This window comes from Sparus aurata, chromosome 13, assembly GCF_900880675.1.
Source record: "Sparus aurata chromosome 13, fSpaAur1.1, whole genome shotgun sequence".
In the NCBI taxonomy this organism is placed as follows: Eukaryota; Metazoa; Chordata; class Actinopteri; order Spariformes; family Sparidae; genus Sparus; species Sparus aurata.
In genome coordinates, this window is record NC_044199.1 from 19,299,688 (window position 1) to 19,317,153 (window position 17,466).

At 40.7% G+C, this 17,466-nt stretch overlaps 1 protein-coding gene across 2 annotated transcripts in view; it reads left to right on the top strand.

Moving 5' to 3' along the window:
- The window catches only part of opcml (opioid binding protein/cell adhesion molecule-like), a 626,228-nt gene that overhangs the window by 247,440 nt on the left and 361,322 nt on the right, over positions 1-17,466 (top strand). The window contains exon 2 of one of the 2 annotated variants that reach the window (XM_030437862.1): positions 14,910-14,985. In XM_030437862.1, coding sequence (XP_030293722.1) covers positions 14,910-14,985 — 76 coding nt within the window. Of the gene's footprint in view, positions 1-14,244; positions 14,986-17,466 lie in introns of those variants that run through there. The other variant, XM_030437861.1, reaches the window with a different exon arrangement.

The following is a 17,466-nucleotide window of genomic DNA, read 5'->3' on the forward strand; positions in this document are numbered from 1 at the left end:
GGGGTGGGGGGGTGGAACTTAGAGGAGGTGCCACTTTCAAATCTTGCTAGCTCTCTTGCTAGCTCTCCAGGATTGTAGACCCTAGCTTTAACTATGGACAAAATGCGATTAATCGCAATTAAAAAAAATTATCGTTTGACAGCCCTAATATATATATATATATGTATATATATATGTATATATTTATATATATATATATATATATATATATATATCTATATATATATAAATGTATATATAAAGTATATGTTTAGTATGCCTACAATAACCAATTCACATAGCATATTGACTTTAAGCAATATATAATACATGATTAAAAAGTAAAAAAAAAATAAAATAGTGTTGGTTAAACTACAGCAAAGCTACTCTGGGGATAAATCTAGTTTGGTCAACTAAAGCCACTAAGAAAAAATGTTCAAACTACTGACAAAATGAACATATGATATAAAATTATAGCAAAAGAAATTGCCAGTTCATTGCAATTAAACTATAAGTGCAATTTCTTTCCTCACAGTTCATACATAAATAAAACAATAATATCTAAAAATTTAATAACATTTGTTAATAAATATCAAATTAAAACAATGAAAGTCTAAATAAGGAAATAAAAAAGGGCCCTGTTGTCTCGTCAGTTTTGAAACAACTGCAAAATGTATTTAAGCTCATAGTTTAACTAGCCTACATGTAGTTCACGACTCCCCAACACTGGATATACTATATCACATCACATCCAATGGAGCAGATTCATTGTTTTATTCTGTCATGGGATTGGGACTGGACCAAGTGAAAATCCACTACTGTGTCGCCCGGTAGCTCCATGGTGTTTTTAGCCCCAAACGCAGACTTCAAGGCAGCGCTGCATGGACACACACATACACACACACACACACACACACACTTTTCTACCTTAGTGAGGAGACTCATTAAATCAATGATTTCCCTAGCCCCTTACCCTAACGTTAACCATCACAATTGACTGCCTAACCCCAACCCTGCACTGCCTTGAAGGCTCTGTTGGGGGCACAAAACACCATTACTTCTTCCGATGTTATTAGCTTCCTTTGGTTCATGTTACTAGCATATAGGCTAACGTTAATAAAAGGCAATGTTGCATGACTTGAGGCAAACCTTAAGGACTGCTCATTATTTGAGGCAAGGTGGATACTTCTTTGTATTATTCACAGAACATTTGTGATCTCCATAACTTCTAAAACTCACCTGACTGACAAACTTTCCCTCTCGTACGCTTACAAACTGTATTGCGCAGCTGCAGTGTTCATTAGGCGCGTTCAAGTTGAACTCCTGCTGACCGCCTGCAACAGCGAGATCTGCTGGCGACTGCAGGGGCGGAGATACAAATGCTGCTATGAAGTCGGAAACTCTCTCTTCCCGCAGACGTGGCGAGACTTTGCTGAGCTTGAGGCGTTTGACTTCTTCGTCTGCGATGAAATGGAGCAAATTTAAATTCCATTCATGTTTGAGGAAAATCATCAACGAAGGCGATCAGTTTTCTTTCCTGATGCTATGCTATTGTGAGTTTTACCTTTTAAGGGTTAGCCTACTTGATCCAATAGTAAATCTTTCTGGTACAGGATTAGTGATGTGCAATCTCAGTTAAACACATGCATATGAACAGTTCATATTTAGAGACAACAGAATGTGACAGCTTTGTCACAATAACAACAATAACAAATTCAAATTTGGATATTCTGTAGTTGCTTTACTTCAAAACGGTCACACAGTGGCGCATTAATGGTCCAACTGGTTTATTAAGAGTAGATGAATAGCCTAAATGTTGTCTTACTGTAAATGCTCATGTTCTGTTTTCCATGTAATGTCACCATTAAATACATTTGAACTTTGTCTATCTGGTACATTATAGTAAGTCTTGCCCAATAACAATACAATACAATTACAACAGTTATTAATTATTATGATGACAACTGTGCTTAGGTGCATGATTATATCACAGCTGAGGGGAATTTGCTGACCACATTTAACAAATATGCATAACTATAGACACAATGGATGATACATTTTCTTATAGCAACATTATTCACAATGGATGAAATACATTTCACTGAATGAATGAAATACAATAATCAGAACAAATGACTGAATCAGATGCCTTGTCCCGCTGCGCTATGCCATCACATGGCTCAGAATAGCTCAGGATAATTCTTTGTATTGTTAATGTGACAGGAACAGAAAGGGTTAATACGAGTGGATAGTACAGATAACACTGGACACAGCAGTTAACCACTTCTCAAAAAAGCAATATATTACACATTACACATTACTCTCAAAAATAGTAATGCCTTACATTACATTATTACTCCCTGAAGAAAGTAATTAGTTACATTACTCGTTACATTACTCGTTACATTCATGTTGCTCCACGGTTCCTTAGCAACAAGCTTTGTGTGTGTGCGTGCTGTTTCGGTAGGTGCTTCCGGGTGCTTCGTTAAGTTTGAGGTGTTAGCAGCGGTGAAGAAAAGTTTCCAACACGGACAAATTGTGCACCTTACAGTAAAGTTATTTTCCTTACGTTCAACAAATTCAAAGTAATGTTTGTATCTCCAACCGTCTCCAACCAAAAGTGGCTTTACGCAGCGGGGGGACTTCAGGCAAGTCGCATACAGAAGCATGTTCTGCTCGTGTTGTTGACGTTGCCATTGTTATCCCATTTCCCCTTGCGGGTAACCAATCGGTGATGGTGAAAGATACCTCGTGCCAAACCCCAACCAATCACTGTTCCATTATCGACATTAACTTTTTGTTTACAGAAATAAAAGTTTGAATTATATGGAGATTTAATTAGTTTGAACACTTCTACTTTACCAATTATGGGCTTATTGTATTGATCTAGACACAACAGCAAAAAAATAAAAAAAAAAGAGGGTGAGCCCGAGCACCAATAGCCCATACCTGTGCACGTCCGTGGTCACGGAGGACTAGTAGTAGTTTCTGAACCACTTCTCAGGAGAGGAAACAGGGAGTTAGACACCTGCACAGAATTGACTCACCCTGACCAAGATGAAGTACTATTACACTTCAACTACACCCTCTGGTTTGCATCTCTGTGGAGATTGATTCATACTACTGCCAGATAATGAGCCCAAACACAAAGCTTTTCATTAACTATGTGAAGAACCAAAGAAGACCAAAGAGTCTTAATTCTCATGGACATTTCTCAGCAGTCACCTGACCTGATCTCAAACCCACTGAACATTTATGGGCAGCACAAGAAGCTTTTAATGAACACTGTCAGATAATGCTGGGATTACATGAGTCATCAGGATTTTCCACAAATTTGTGCAGTCCATGCCAAAAGGGAACATGCCAAATTAAGATATTCTGAAATTCATGGACATTTTTCAAAGATTCAGCTTTTCACTCAAATGATTAAACTCGTATAATCATCTGTAATGAAAAAGATATTCAAGTTATGCACTACTTTGACAAGTGGTCTCAGACTTTTGGACCCCGCTTTATATAAACTACTGCTTCCTTTTACCCACATTGATACAAAGTTTAAATACAAATGTTAAATACTATAAAGATAAAATGTTTCAAGAGATTAAATCTATTCTCTTTTGAACTCAGAGTGCAAATATGCTATTATGGCTGAAGAAACACACACTGAGTCCTTGTTGATGTCTTTTATATTTTCCTGGCTCTCATAAAAGCTGGATGCTTTAATGCAGGAGGATTCGACCTTCAAACAGCTTTTATGTCCATTACTTGTAGTCAACACAGTTTCTAAAATGGTTCGAATGTTGAGAGATTGAATGAAAAAAAAAAAGTTTTATAAATTGAACACGCCGTTCCATATCAATGCTGTGTCTTTTCTGTGCACACTTTCAATTCTGACACACTCACACAAGAAAGTCAGGCAGAGGTCAGTGGACGAGCCTCTGAGCGTATCAGCATATCTGCTGGGGGCACAGGGAATATTACACCTATTGATAACACAGGATGTTCTAACATCCAAATCATTTAAAATTACCAGCATCTTAAATAATTCATGCTGTCACGCTGCGCATACGTGTGACTTTGCAATCCATCAGGCGACATTAGCAGAGCAAGAACCAGGGAGGGCTGGGAGTGGATCAAATGTGACAAAGACCAGGACAGCTCCTTGAAAGCAATGCAAGACTAACCTTACATTTTTAAGGCTGGCTGCAGACGTAAACAGCCTTTTGTGAGCATGCTGTGACTGCAGCTGAGGCGTCTGATTAAAGCTGTCTGATAAGTCAAGACTAAGGCAGATGCAGTTATCTGAGATCAAAGTTGGAATCATGTGCAGCTCTCTATGCCAGGAGCACTTACGCTCCTACACAGTATAAAGCACCTCTGAATCAAGGTGCTATTCGATTAAAAAACATCTTTCTCAGTCAACGGAAGCAATTGGTCAATTTTCTCAAAAAGAAAACCCAGCCAGTCATACACTTTAGGCTGTTAAAGCAGCTATAATTTATTTGTTGTTGATTATCCACCTGTTTCCTCGGAAGCCTATGGGGGCTGCCATGACAGATAACTACTTCCGCCGGCGGTTTTCTGTTTCCGGTTGCCTTGCAACTGCATGACTGACCGTTTCCGCCAAGCTAGCCCTAAACAACTACCGTTATGTCATCAATGCTAAATTGTTTTTAAAATGAGCTCAGGTACAACATGTGCCGTTGTTTTTTTTCAGAAACGTCTCGTGTATTACATCAACAACTTCAACAAACGCCCTACACGCCATGCTGAGGAAGGAGGAACGGAGACTAGCGTGGCTCGCGGTCTTGACACGAAAATAAATATTTGGGTTTATGAATATCTTCCACAGAATAGCTGCTGCATGACTACATGACTTCCCTAACCCGGCAATGCACGAGCAGCCGCCTGTCTCCACGACTTCACTTTCCTTCAGCATTATCCACGCTGTATGTTTAGCTTGATTGACGCTGTGGCTGGGCTCTACTGCTGCCTTCAGAAATATAAACTTGCTGTGTTTCTTCAACAGTCCTTTCCCTATTTTGTTACTGTGCAGGTAGTTGTATGCGTCTGTGCTTTTGTAACTGCGTAATTCTCCGCCGTCAACACCTTCAGAAAATATAAGATAATTAACTGTGTCGATGTAGCTAACGTCGGGCTAATGCTTCATGTCATCTGCCCACTCTGTGAGAACTGACAGGTGAGGCACTGTGAGAATTGCCCTCACGACTTAGTAAAACATCCGTACTGTGTATCCACCTCTGATTTTTATCCATTCTGTCGCTTTCTTTGTGTTAAAAGCCGTTTTTTAGAGCGAGCATGACAGCTAGGCTAGCGTAAACACCGAGTTCAACCAGTTCAACCGGAAGAGCATAACCGAATACCGCTATCAACCATGGGTAAACTCACGAAGTCAGGAATAAGGTGGATAGCGGCCCCTGTGGACAAAAGCTGAGCACCAACGCCTCCCGTGACAGCGTTTTGAAAGCGAATGACTTGATGGAAGATGAACATATTTAGGGCCCGAGCAGATCTCGACCTGTGAGGTCCCTATTGTTTTTTGAAAGACGACTTTTTCGTCCCAAATGATCACATTTTTCACCGCCTGAACATACCACAAAACTCACCAAGCGTCACACCTGCCGAAAAATTTCATAATCTATTGTCATCCTCAATTTCCACCACTAGGTGGCGCTATAATCAAGGAAAGTGTGTTTCGGCTTATACCTCACATATACTTTGTTGCACATTCAAAACCCTTATATCAATGCATTCACTGAATTGTGCTGAATCTCGTGATATAGGCCCCGCCCATTTCCACCTCCGTTTTTTTTTCAAAATGTTGCCAGATGACCACTAGGTGGCGCTGTTTAAATTGAGGTATTTTACCTCCACATTGGTTGGTCGGATTAAGACGGAACTTGGTAGAATCATTGATAATGACCTCCTGGCGATAGCTGACGGAAGGCATTACCAGGGGACTCTATGGCGCCCGCTGGAATATTAACGATCCAAGGCCCGCCTCCTACATGCACATACATGAACCAAAATCGGTATGCATATGTATCATCACCAGACGCACAAAAAACATCCACCGCACCAAACTGTCACTCCAACAGGAAGTTGGCTATTTTCATTATTGACTGCGGAATCTGAATCCTGCACACAGTCTTGCCTGTTCTTATCTATTGCACTATTCTCACTCCGGAAGCTCAGCCCTGCCTAACCCGGCCCAGTTGACTTCCTGTATGGTGAGGACAGCAGAGTCTGAATTCTGTGCCGAGCCGGCACCATGTAATTGCATCCTCTTACTTTTCTATTTATTTGCACTAAATTGTCCTGTACTTGTACTGTCTTTTGTTGTACTGTTGTCATTATGTGCGATGTCCTTGAGTGCTTTGAAAGGCGCCTTCAAATGAAAGGCATTATTATTATTATTATTATTATTAATTATTATTATTATTATTATTAAAACCATCAACTCATTATAACTTCCACATACAATTTGCAATCTACTCCAATTTGCTCAAACATGTAGAGGGTCTTTCCCTGAATACATCTACGCAGCACACCCGGATGGCAGCATGCCCCGATGCGCGTGGACTGTGAGGGCCTGTTCATCGCTGCTTGCAGCTTTAATTCCATCTGTTTGCAGGATGCATGGGGATGAGGTAATGCATCTAGCTGTGGCAATGTGAGATTAATTGTTATATGACAATAGTGAAATAAATTGGTGTCCTTGGTAGGTTCCATGTAATCCTACTGCTAACACATCCAGATGCTTTGCAGGCTAATAGTAATTTTGTTGAGCTAAAGCTATAAACCCTCGCTAGTGTCTGTGAATGTTCAGAAGCCAACCCAGTGACAGTTGTTCAAAAAATTATTGTAGTGCATTTAAATAACAAAACAGCTATTTGTTTCTGATTGATTTGCAATCCTGGTCTCCAAATTGTTTAGAAGTAAGCACAAAGTCCTAGGATCAGACACATTCACTGTAGTAATTCTTTGGTCATCTGACAGATGATTCAGGTATTGCTTACTGACTACAACAAAAAAGTGTTAATGTTTTCTTTGTTTTCTGAAATTTATACAGGTAATTATCTCTAGTTGCGATTTGGTGATTACTGTTTTTTTCTTTAAAATGGCAAACAATTGAAGGCAGAAATAGAAGGAAAAAAGAACACAGTGCAGTTCTATTTAATGGCAATGGGATATTTTCACATTTTGCTGTACTTTGTATTGACAATTGTAACTGCTGCCCTTTCATACCTTAACCCTCTCAACACATTCTCACTTCCAACTCATCAAATATGACAGCTCGGCCAGGTGCCTCAAATGTCAGTTTTGGATGTGAATGGATTTATGGTCAAGTTAGCAATAACACAAAATAAACAATGTGTGGTTAGACATTCAAAACAATACTGACTAACAGTTCAAATGTTATGAAATATTATGACTTTTGTTTAGGGAAAGATCATATGATGGGTTAAAAAAAATAAGTCAAGAACGTTACATCAATTGAGTATTTTGAGGTTTTCTACATGAAAAAAATCCCCATGTGGCTTTAAAATGGCTTGGATGTGATGCTACAACTTTGCCTAATTAAGTATGCAGGGTTGAACTGATATGCAAATTGACACCCTAGCCCCACCTACCATTACACAGTAGCTGCATTCTTTGAAAGTAGAGAACCTCCGAATTACAGATAATTAGCTACATCGGCACACCTGACTTTTTAATTAAAACAGCTAATTTCCCAGCAACTCTGAGTTAATGAGTTGAAATGCCCCACTGTGCATTGATGTGATTGGTTCCTAGGTTTCGTAAGTTTGTGTCAAATGAGACCCTGGCTGTCTAAATCTGTTTTGGGTTTTTTTTAATGTCCTTGGTACACTGCAGTTCTAAAGCAGAAATACTTAGCCATGGAATTGACTGGATATTTTGTTCATGATTGCATAATATAAAAAACCACAGAACTGTATCATAGGCTATGATATGATAATACAATACAGCACTTAGAATTACCATGACCTGGATGACAAAGAACCTTCACCAACAATTAAAGAAGATGGTCTACACCTGCTCCAATTGGAAAGAGTCATGAGTTTCAACTTTGGTTGTGAATTAGCGCTATATAAACAAAGATTGAATAATTGGTTGATTGATTGATTAAACATCATTGGTACCTATCTACTGGATGCAGTGACATTGGTGAGGTGAGTTGTCTGCACAGAGCCCAAAGGATACTTAAAGAAAACTCCCACCCCAGCCACAGTCTGTTCACCTCGCTAGTGTCTGGCAAAAGATACAGAAGTAGCTGATGCCATACCACCAGACTACAGAGCAGCTTCTTTCCTCAGGCGGTGAGCTCAAGTCCTCAGCTCCTCTTCAGCACTCAAACATAAAAAAGCTTTTCTTGTGTTTTGCTTTTTTTTTGTTTAAAAAAACCCTGTTTTGTAGAAAGAAGCCTAAAAGAATCTTGAACCTTGAAATAGTCTACAAATCCCATGCTCTCTCCAGTTTCAACTCAATTGTAAATCACAGTCTGTTACTTCTTTCAGTGATGTCAGCATGCTTGTCAATTAATTCTCTAACTTTAAAACTCAAACAGAATGTAAAAACTCCTTTACTTGAGTACACTACTTTTAAACACCAGCTAACACAAAATAATATCATGTATCATTAGATTCCTGCTTTACTACTTACAAGTTCTTTCTCATTTCAAAAGATTTCCCCAAACTCTGCTAGACTGACCTGAGGATGTCAGCCACTTATGAATAAGTTACATAACATTAGTGTTCGTGTGCCAGTGGAATCTCAGCTTCTGCAGATGACTGAATCCACTGAGTGAGCGCTCTTTATTCAGTCTACCCATGTTTATGCTTGGGTATTAGCTTGCTTTGGTCAGAGGCCGGTCCATTGTCTGGTAGCTTTGCCCATCCTTGCATGATATGAATGAAGATTAGCATGGATTGTTTATATAAACCACCCAGAGTCTGGTGTTAATGTGCCGCAGCAGGAAATTATGTGAATGTCACTGCATGTATAAGTGAAATAAATGAGAAACACAATCTTCCGGGAAGAGCTGGACAGTACACGGCTGCAACCAATCAAAAGGACCTTGATTCAAGTGAAATGGCTTTGTTCATTTGAGCATGTTAAAATCAATACGCTCACCTCCTATTTTAGTGCATGAGTAGTTGATCTAGGCTACATAGTTTTGCTTTTTTCTTTTGCTCTCCGCCTATACTTGTTTGTGTGATACATCGAGTGTGATTGATGTGGGCTGTGCAACAAACAGTGCCATTCTAATTTGTCATTTCTGCATGCCTGCCATCCTCGCCTGTGCTGGAACTTTGCCAAGGTCATTAGATGCACCTGACCCACTGTAAGGCAGAACCATGAGGGTCAAAAACATAATGCACATGACATGGATTGAAATGGATTGCAGTCTTATTTTATCCTCTAAACACCAGTGCGCAGAACTGATTGCTGAAAATACTGCACATACATGTAACCCTTCCCCCATTCTCTTGATGCTGTTATTATTCAATCTATGTAAGCTTTTATTGTAGTGAACTGATATAAGAAGCCACCAAGGTGTTAAAAAGGACATCACATGACTAAAAGTGTTGCAGCTTTAATTGAGTGAGGGTGGTATCTGTGAACAGGTGCCTCTGCCCCCCCCCCTTGTACCCTTGACTCTAATTAAGACCACATATCTTAGATTTTGCTGAAGTCAGGGAGGGGTTTTAATTTAAAAACCATTAAGACTTTCACATTGTTAGGATTGTGTTGCAGCCCAGGCAGATAATTTTAATTAAGTCTTATCTTTGCTCAATTTCTCCACCACAAGACAACATCATAATTCTTCAATAGCAACCTCTGAATACACTAAACAGCACTTTGTTAAATGGGATGAGCTGCTCATGTTACAGCAAGAGTTGACCTGTGAACATCAGGCTTTTACCTCACATGATGACTACGACGTTTATCCAGCCCAACCAACAGAATAAATGTGAAAGTGTCACAGGGGTAAGGTAATTTTATTGTGCATTTTAAACTCCCAGTGTTTTTTAACTTATATGTCTGCTTTTTAGTGTGTATTTTTAATTGTGTGTTTTTATTGCATGTCGTGTACACTGGGAGTGTGTGTGCTTTTATTTTGAAACAACCTTATTCTAGTTGTGACACTCCCAAACGCAATCACTGCACCTGGGAGAGATTGGCAGCACTTTAAGAAGGCGAGCAGAGAAAGCTGGGAGGAGAGAGGAGAACGAACGTGGAGATGGCGTGACAAGAGGGTGTGGAGGCGAATGGCAGCATCAGAACGGCGGGCACCGGGGACGGCGGCGCCATGATACCAACGGCACCAGGGGGCCTGGAATGGTGAGCGACGGGAATGCCGAGGACGGCGGACGCCATGGCACCGAGGACGTCGGGATGGTGGGCGCGCAGGCCTGGAGGTTACGGACCGAACCGAGGACGTGTTGGCGCCCCTTCCCCGGTGACAGAGATAACCCCGCCGGCGTCTGTACGCGTGCTGCCGCCTTCCGCCCGCAGATAAGACTTTGAACTGTTTTATTGGACTTCTACCGCCCCTTAGTTTTAGCTTCATTTTAACCTTCCAGCACCTCTTTTACTAGCTCTCACCTCTTATCATTTTATGGACTTTGACCTGTGATTTTAAGCTGATTTATTCAGTGAATAAATAATCGGTGTGCATTCTGTTTTTTGACATATTGTGGTTTCTTGGTTTTAACGACTGCTCTTCCGCCTGATTTTAAATGTAATCAATTTTAACTAAACACCTTTTTATTTTGAATTACATCATTTTAACTTTTTATACACCATATACTCCTGCGTCACAAAAGCACTGCATGTTTCTGGAAACTGCTGATAATCTTTACATTTCTTTGTGTTATTTATGTAGCAACTGACACTCTTAAGTCTGAACATAATCTGGAATTTGCATTGAATGTATGGTGTTAAAATACTGCCATGAAATGGTGAAAACTAAAGAAATTGGATGTTCACATAGGACAGTGTAGATGGAACAGTTTTATTTATCTTCCACTGTTGAGACTACTTAAAATAAGGCAATAAAATCTTGAGAAAGCCTCACACCTGGTTAAAGATATAATTGTCTTGTTGGCCCTATATCTTGTGGTGCACTTTGTTCATTGCAAAGAGGAAGGCTTTTACTGTGAAGCAGATTGTATGTGAGACAATATTGATGAACCCACAATGAAATGCAGACTGTCACTTACAAATACAAGCAGTCAATGCTTTCACTTTTGCACAAACACTTCTATATCTATCCCAGTGATGGCATCCAAAGCTCTTAGTGCATTGTCATGTGTTGTCCCCCGTCCCAATATCTAAATAGCATGCCAAATCGATGTTAAGGTAAAGAAATTATCTTGTTTAGTTGCCTCATGAGACTCAAAAGCTGTCATAGTAATTCTGAGTGTTAGATGCACAGCAAAGTGCCACTCTTATCCCTAGTGGCCAGCAGCCTCTCCATGCATACAGATATGGAAACGGAGAAACGGCACTGGAGCACATCAGTAAACAAAGTCAATGTGCTTTAGTGAAGTTCAGACTCTCATTAATTTTAAACCTTTCTCTAAAAGTGACTCTCCTTCTCAGCATATCCATCAAACAAGCAAGTGAACATAACATTTCAATATAAATTACCCATCATCCACCTACTTGGTTTGAATAAAATGACACGGCACGGCCTGAGGACTCCCAGATATTTTTAATAGGGGTTAGAAATCATCATAACATATTTAATTTTTTACAACAATGGGGCACAATCAAAATGTACAAAAATGACTATTATTCTGATCAAAGGTTTCTAGTTTCTATAGATACAGATGATGAAACATACAGTGGGAGGAAACACTGATTTTCAGGCTGAATTAACCTTTCTTTCCACCCCAAAAATGTACAATTTCTATTTTTTTTTCTGATGCTGGAATACCACGTACTGTGCTTTACTGAACAGATTAAATTAAGAAGATTCAGGCACAAAACTTAAGAAATTAAGGTACTGAAACTTTATTGATGCATGTTCTCTGAAGCCTCGAGGGCCCTAGGGCTGGTTTGTAACGCAGTCTTGGTTGTAGCCTACACATAGTGGACACTGAAATCTGTTTTATTACATGCAGCCCTGAAGCTTATGGATTGATTTTTGTGTAGGTCTGTGTCATACAACAAGAGAAAAATTCTTAAGGAAGATGGTGAATATATTCCTTATCATTCAACTCACCATAAGTGGTTCTTGACCCATTTTATGTCATGGTCGCATAAACACAGGCTGGACCTCTATCTTAAATCCCCAAAGAGCACAACAACAAAAAACATTTGAATGCTACAGTGCTTACTGAGGTACGAGTGTCTGAAATCTATAATTCGCCTCAGTTCTCTGAGTCACTCTCTGATAGGCATTATTTTGAAATGTAAAAATTCCTCAATTGCTTTTTAAATGTGGTGGGGATACATGGGCTCAGATGGAGAGAAAAAAAAAAAAAACACCTCCAATGTACGTGATTTCAAGCAATGTCCTGGAGAGATCGCATAGGGTCTGGTTAGTTAATGACGGTCGAAAGGATTTGCATACCAGCTCATCAAAAAATTCAACCACACAACAATCATCCAAATGCATCACATCCACAGCAGGAACACCATGTCAGTTGAACAGTGCAAATTACACATTTACTGTGGAAAGAATTAGTGCATGTCATCAGCCTGATGATAAAAAAAATATCCCAATATCACTAATGTTAATGTGTCAAAAACACCTTACTGAGATTATTGAGAACGACTTGCTTCGAGATGGTGCCCAACCTGTCCTAAAATCCCAAAGCACCAGTTTTTGATGAGTTGGAAATGAGACTCAACAATCAAACTTTTCTTACTTTACCTTTTGTAAAAATATTTTTTTTATACGTTTATCAATCTAGATTATAAAATATCCATTCCGTTCCGTTTTCTTTTCCGCTTATCCGTGAGGGTTGCGGGATGTTGCCGCTTTTCCCCCCTAAGGGGTTGCGGGGCTTACTGGGGCCAAATCCAGTTTCATTCTATGGGCGTAGGCCAGGGTTCACCCTGAATGAGTCGCCAGCTCATCGCAGGACCCTTACTGATGGCAGTGGCTGCCTTCACACAAGGTGCCAACTGCACATCAGGAGCAACTTAGGATTCAGTATCTTGCTCAAGGATACTTCGACATGTAGCTCAGTCCCGCCCTGGGGAGCCGGGATTCGAACCAGTAATCTTCTGATCACCAGTCAACCAGCTCTACCCACTGAGCTACAGCCGCCCCTGAATTTCAAATATCATGCAATTAATTCAATATTTCACACAATTAAAATCTAATACTACTCCTGTCGATCTCCTCCGCTAGGTGCTGCCACAAGACACTCAATCGTAGAAAAATACAATAGCTCGCTACACATTGAAAAAAAGTGCAGTGGCCTCATTTACAGCAGCCAAAACTGCATGGAGGTTAAAAAGGAGATGGGGTGGAAACTACATCAGCAAGCAGCATTGTACTGTGAGACACTATCTCAGTATGCAGACTACAAAAAATCTGCCAGATAAGACACAATGATGTATCAAACCATATTCTACCTGTGTAGGCTTGCTAGCTAGCTACAATAGCCGTATTTTACTAAATGTACGATCTCAACAAATCTGCACATGGTAGCCCTAATTTAAAGTGCACTGTACATATCAGCTGTCATAACTGCACACCAGAATAAGCAGCTGCCTGCAGTTTCAGCTGCAGGTGCCAATGGAGAGCAAAGTGTTCTTGTTTGTTTGTTACCTTTTCTTGATGCAAGCTATTTCTCAAAAACATTTGAAAAGATTGTGCCTTTAAAAAAAAGTGATGGGGATAAAAATTGTCCATTTAAAAAAATGGACATGCAAGGGCAACGTCCACAGTATCGATGGTTGCCAGCTTTTAAGAGCCACCGTTTTACAAGTGATAACAACTGAACTGTGCACACTGGAGACTAAAATGAACCTCTCACGTATGTCACATTTGATGATTTATTATTTGCCATGTTAATGGTTAATAAAAAAGAGTGGCTCCTGTAAACCCCCAAATATAGACCCACTGGGGGTCCCTGGGCCCAGGTTTGAGAGCCACTAATTTAAACCCTGTTAATATGCAAACACTGTGGGCTGCAGACCATATGGTCGTCATGATACAGGCAAGTGATGCTACCTGCGATGGGGGGGGGGGGGCAGAGAGAGAGAGAGAAAGGGAGGGAGAGAGAGAGACAGAGAGAGGGGAGTACTTCAGGAGCTGTAGCCTACTTATCGAAAAAATAGCCTACAGAAGCGAATTTAGATTCTTGCATTCAGTGTACGGAGCCTGACACAGTCTCAGCCTCCATAAGAAAAAGAGAGCACACCGAGTGAGAGGGGAAAAAAAACCACATACAAGGAGACTTGGCTGATGCATCTCACCGAGAGCATCCATTTCACGGCGATTATAGTTCGGAGCGGAGGAGACGGTGCGCATTCCTCTCAGAAACACGGTGCTTTTCTCTGCTCCGAAGTCTGTTTCCTCGAGCGGCTGGCGGGCGGAAAGACACTTTTTCACGTCTATCGACACTGACAGTATTTCATAACCAGCCTGTTTACTTGGAACAAAAAAAATAAAAAAACAGGTCGTCCGCAGCTCCAGTCGCCGACATCGCATCTTGTCTTGTGGAGTGTAATTTCTGCGATCCGCAGCTCAAGACGCAAAACAAAAGAAAAACAAATAAAAAAAGGAATATCCGACGGTTCAAGTTTTCCTGGAAGTTGCGCAGTGACAGAAGAAAACATGGGCATTTGTGGCTATTTAGCGGTGCCTGGGAAATGCCTTGTGGTCCTCGGACTTAAATTGTTATTCCTTGTACCTGCAGGAGTTCCGGCCAGGAGCGGGGATTCTGTATTAAAGGACAACATCACCGTCAGACAGGGGGACAGCGCCGTCCTAAAGTAAGTATGTGACTAGATTTCATCATCGCATCACTGATATCATGTCCTCCTGTGAGTGTGTTTGTGTCCTTGCCAGTGTCCAAACAGCTGACCAAGTGCAGCGGTCCAGGAGTAACTAAAGGTCATCATAACCGATTAAAAAAAAAAAAAACCCAAAACAAACCAAAAAAAAAAAAAAAAAACAGACAAAAAGAAACAGTTGTAACTACTGACACTGCATGCGTGTCATGTCCAAGTTACGGGATAATGTTGTGTAGCATCTTCCGCTCGTTGCCCTTGAACGTTATTGATTGGGTTGGTTAATGTCTCGCTGAGGATGCACAGAGCTGAGATAGTTAAATTTAGCGCTGGGAGGGGTGTTGTGTATTGATTTGAGCGTGTGATACAAATGCAATTATGACTCGGAATGTTTCAAGGCTGTGTTCTTTTCGTAACACTTTTTTTTGGAAGATTGGCAGTTTCTCTTTTTTTTAATCCATCAAAAAAAATAACAGGACTATTTCTATAATACACTCCGGTGGCCTGTAATTATACTCATATATAATTCGAATGTCCTCTTCTATCCTGGGATTGCTGCATAGGGATTCACTGTGTGTCTTGATCACGTGGAATGGTGTTTACTTATCTCTTCTCTCCTCACTCTGGTATTCCTCTTTATTGGTGGCTTTAAAGTGTATCGTGGGTTTGCTGTAGGTCTTTGTTTAAGAATAGACCAGGTGTGGCCATAAAAGTCAGAATCTCTGCGAAAGGATGTCTGATGGGCCCCGCTCCACCAACCCACCCACACAAAAACATGCACATAGACACACACAAACACATACTGTTCACACAAAGCCTTGCATTGTACAAACATAGCGCTTTCTTATCATGAAATATACATAAACTGTAATCGTTGGACTGTAATGTGCCTAGAAAAGGCTTGAATAGCAAAATATGTTGGCATAATAGCCTGTACATCCATCAGATATACCTGGTTATCCTTGAGGGTCACAGGGGGCTGAATCCTACCTCTCACCCCAGACAGGCCGTGAATCACAGGGTTGACAGCATAATCTGTTGTTATATTTTAATGCAAGTAAAAAAATTTAGAAAACACAGTTTCACCGATCACAGTAGGGATCAGCAACAAAAGTAGCGGGAATCAATAAAGGAAAAACAAAATCAGTGCATGCATAGAATAGAAAATAAGCATTACAGATGGGGCAAAGAGGAAGTAAAAACAACGTAAGTAATTAGATTGTAAGTAGGATTGAGAGGTCAAATAAACATGTGGAGCAATGGTTTTTCAACATATGCTACACAGGAACACACATCTGTGTGGCCTAACAGATGTTAAGTGTTGATTGCTCATTACATTTTAGTACTAACAATTTTGAATGGTGCAAGGCAGAAACTGAATGCAAATTTGACTTTGTGGTACTAATTTGAATGTGGCTAATGCCTAAAAGAGGCTGCACGTCCAGTACCTCAAGCTGTCAGTGCAGGGCAGTACAGTTCAGCTGGCTTCAAGCTGGCTGAGATATGAGGTATTTGGACAAGAATTATTATACAGTCTGATGACTGTTGACACAGACGAGCAGCTAAACAGCCAGCTTTTGCACCTTGGGTAGATGAGGTGGAAGTTGATAATGCGCCGTAGCTGCACCAGCTCACCACAGAGCGGGTGGAAAGTGTCGTCTAAGATAGACTTCAGTTTAGTCCTCAACTCCTGCCAGAACTTTTCAGCAGTTTGTTAATCTTGCCTTCATATTCAGTTCTTAAATACTGTATTTCCCCTTTTACACTGGACAGAAAACCCCACTGACGCCCACTTACATCTGGCTTCTTGTCTCTTATGTGAATGTGTGCAACTGGCAATTCATTATCAGATCAAATGGTTCTGCAATAGTCAGGGGTGTCTGTCGGCTCTGGCCCTGATTGGCTCTAATAGAAACACACTGCTGAATATTGCTCCTTGTCAGGTGTGATGTTATGATGTGAACATGTTGGCTGGATCTGCTGAAACCAACCATTTCACTTTCCTCACCCTGGATAGTGACAGGCTGAAATCCTCTTCTTGCTCCTTTGTCACGCTGGTGTTCAGCTAAAAATGGTCGCCCCTGTAGAAGCAGACAGGAGTCTTTTGGCAGACTCATGTTCTCCTCTTCTTGCCCTAACCTATGCCCCTCACAAAAAAGGAGTCATCAAATAACTTGTGGAGCTGCCATGACCCTGACTTGAATTTAAAAGGAGAGGTGTAGAGAATGAACTTGAAAGCCAACAATACAGTTACCCGGGGCGTCCCTGCGCTGCTCCACAGTGTATCCAATACACTCCCCCGGAGGAAGATGAGCTGCTGCCTGTCAGTGAGCTAGTCAGTCCATAATCCAGGAAACCATGCTATCCACCTGCATCGCTTTGAGCTTCTCCCCAAGCAGGAGGGGCTGGATGGTGTTGAAAGCACCAGAGGAATCAAAGGACATCATTCTCATACCGCTTCCC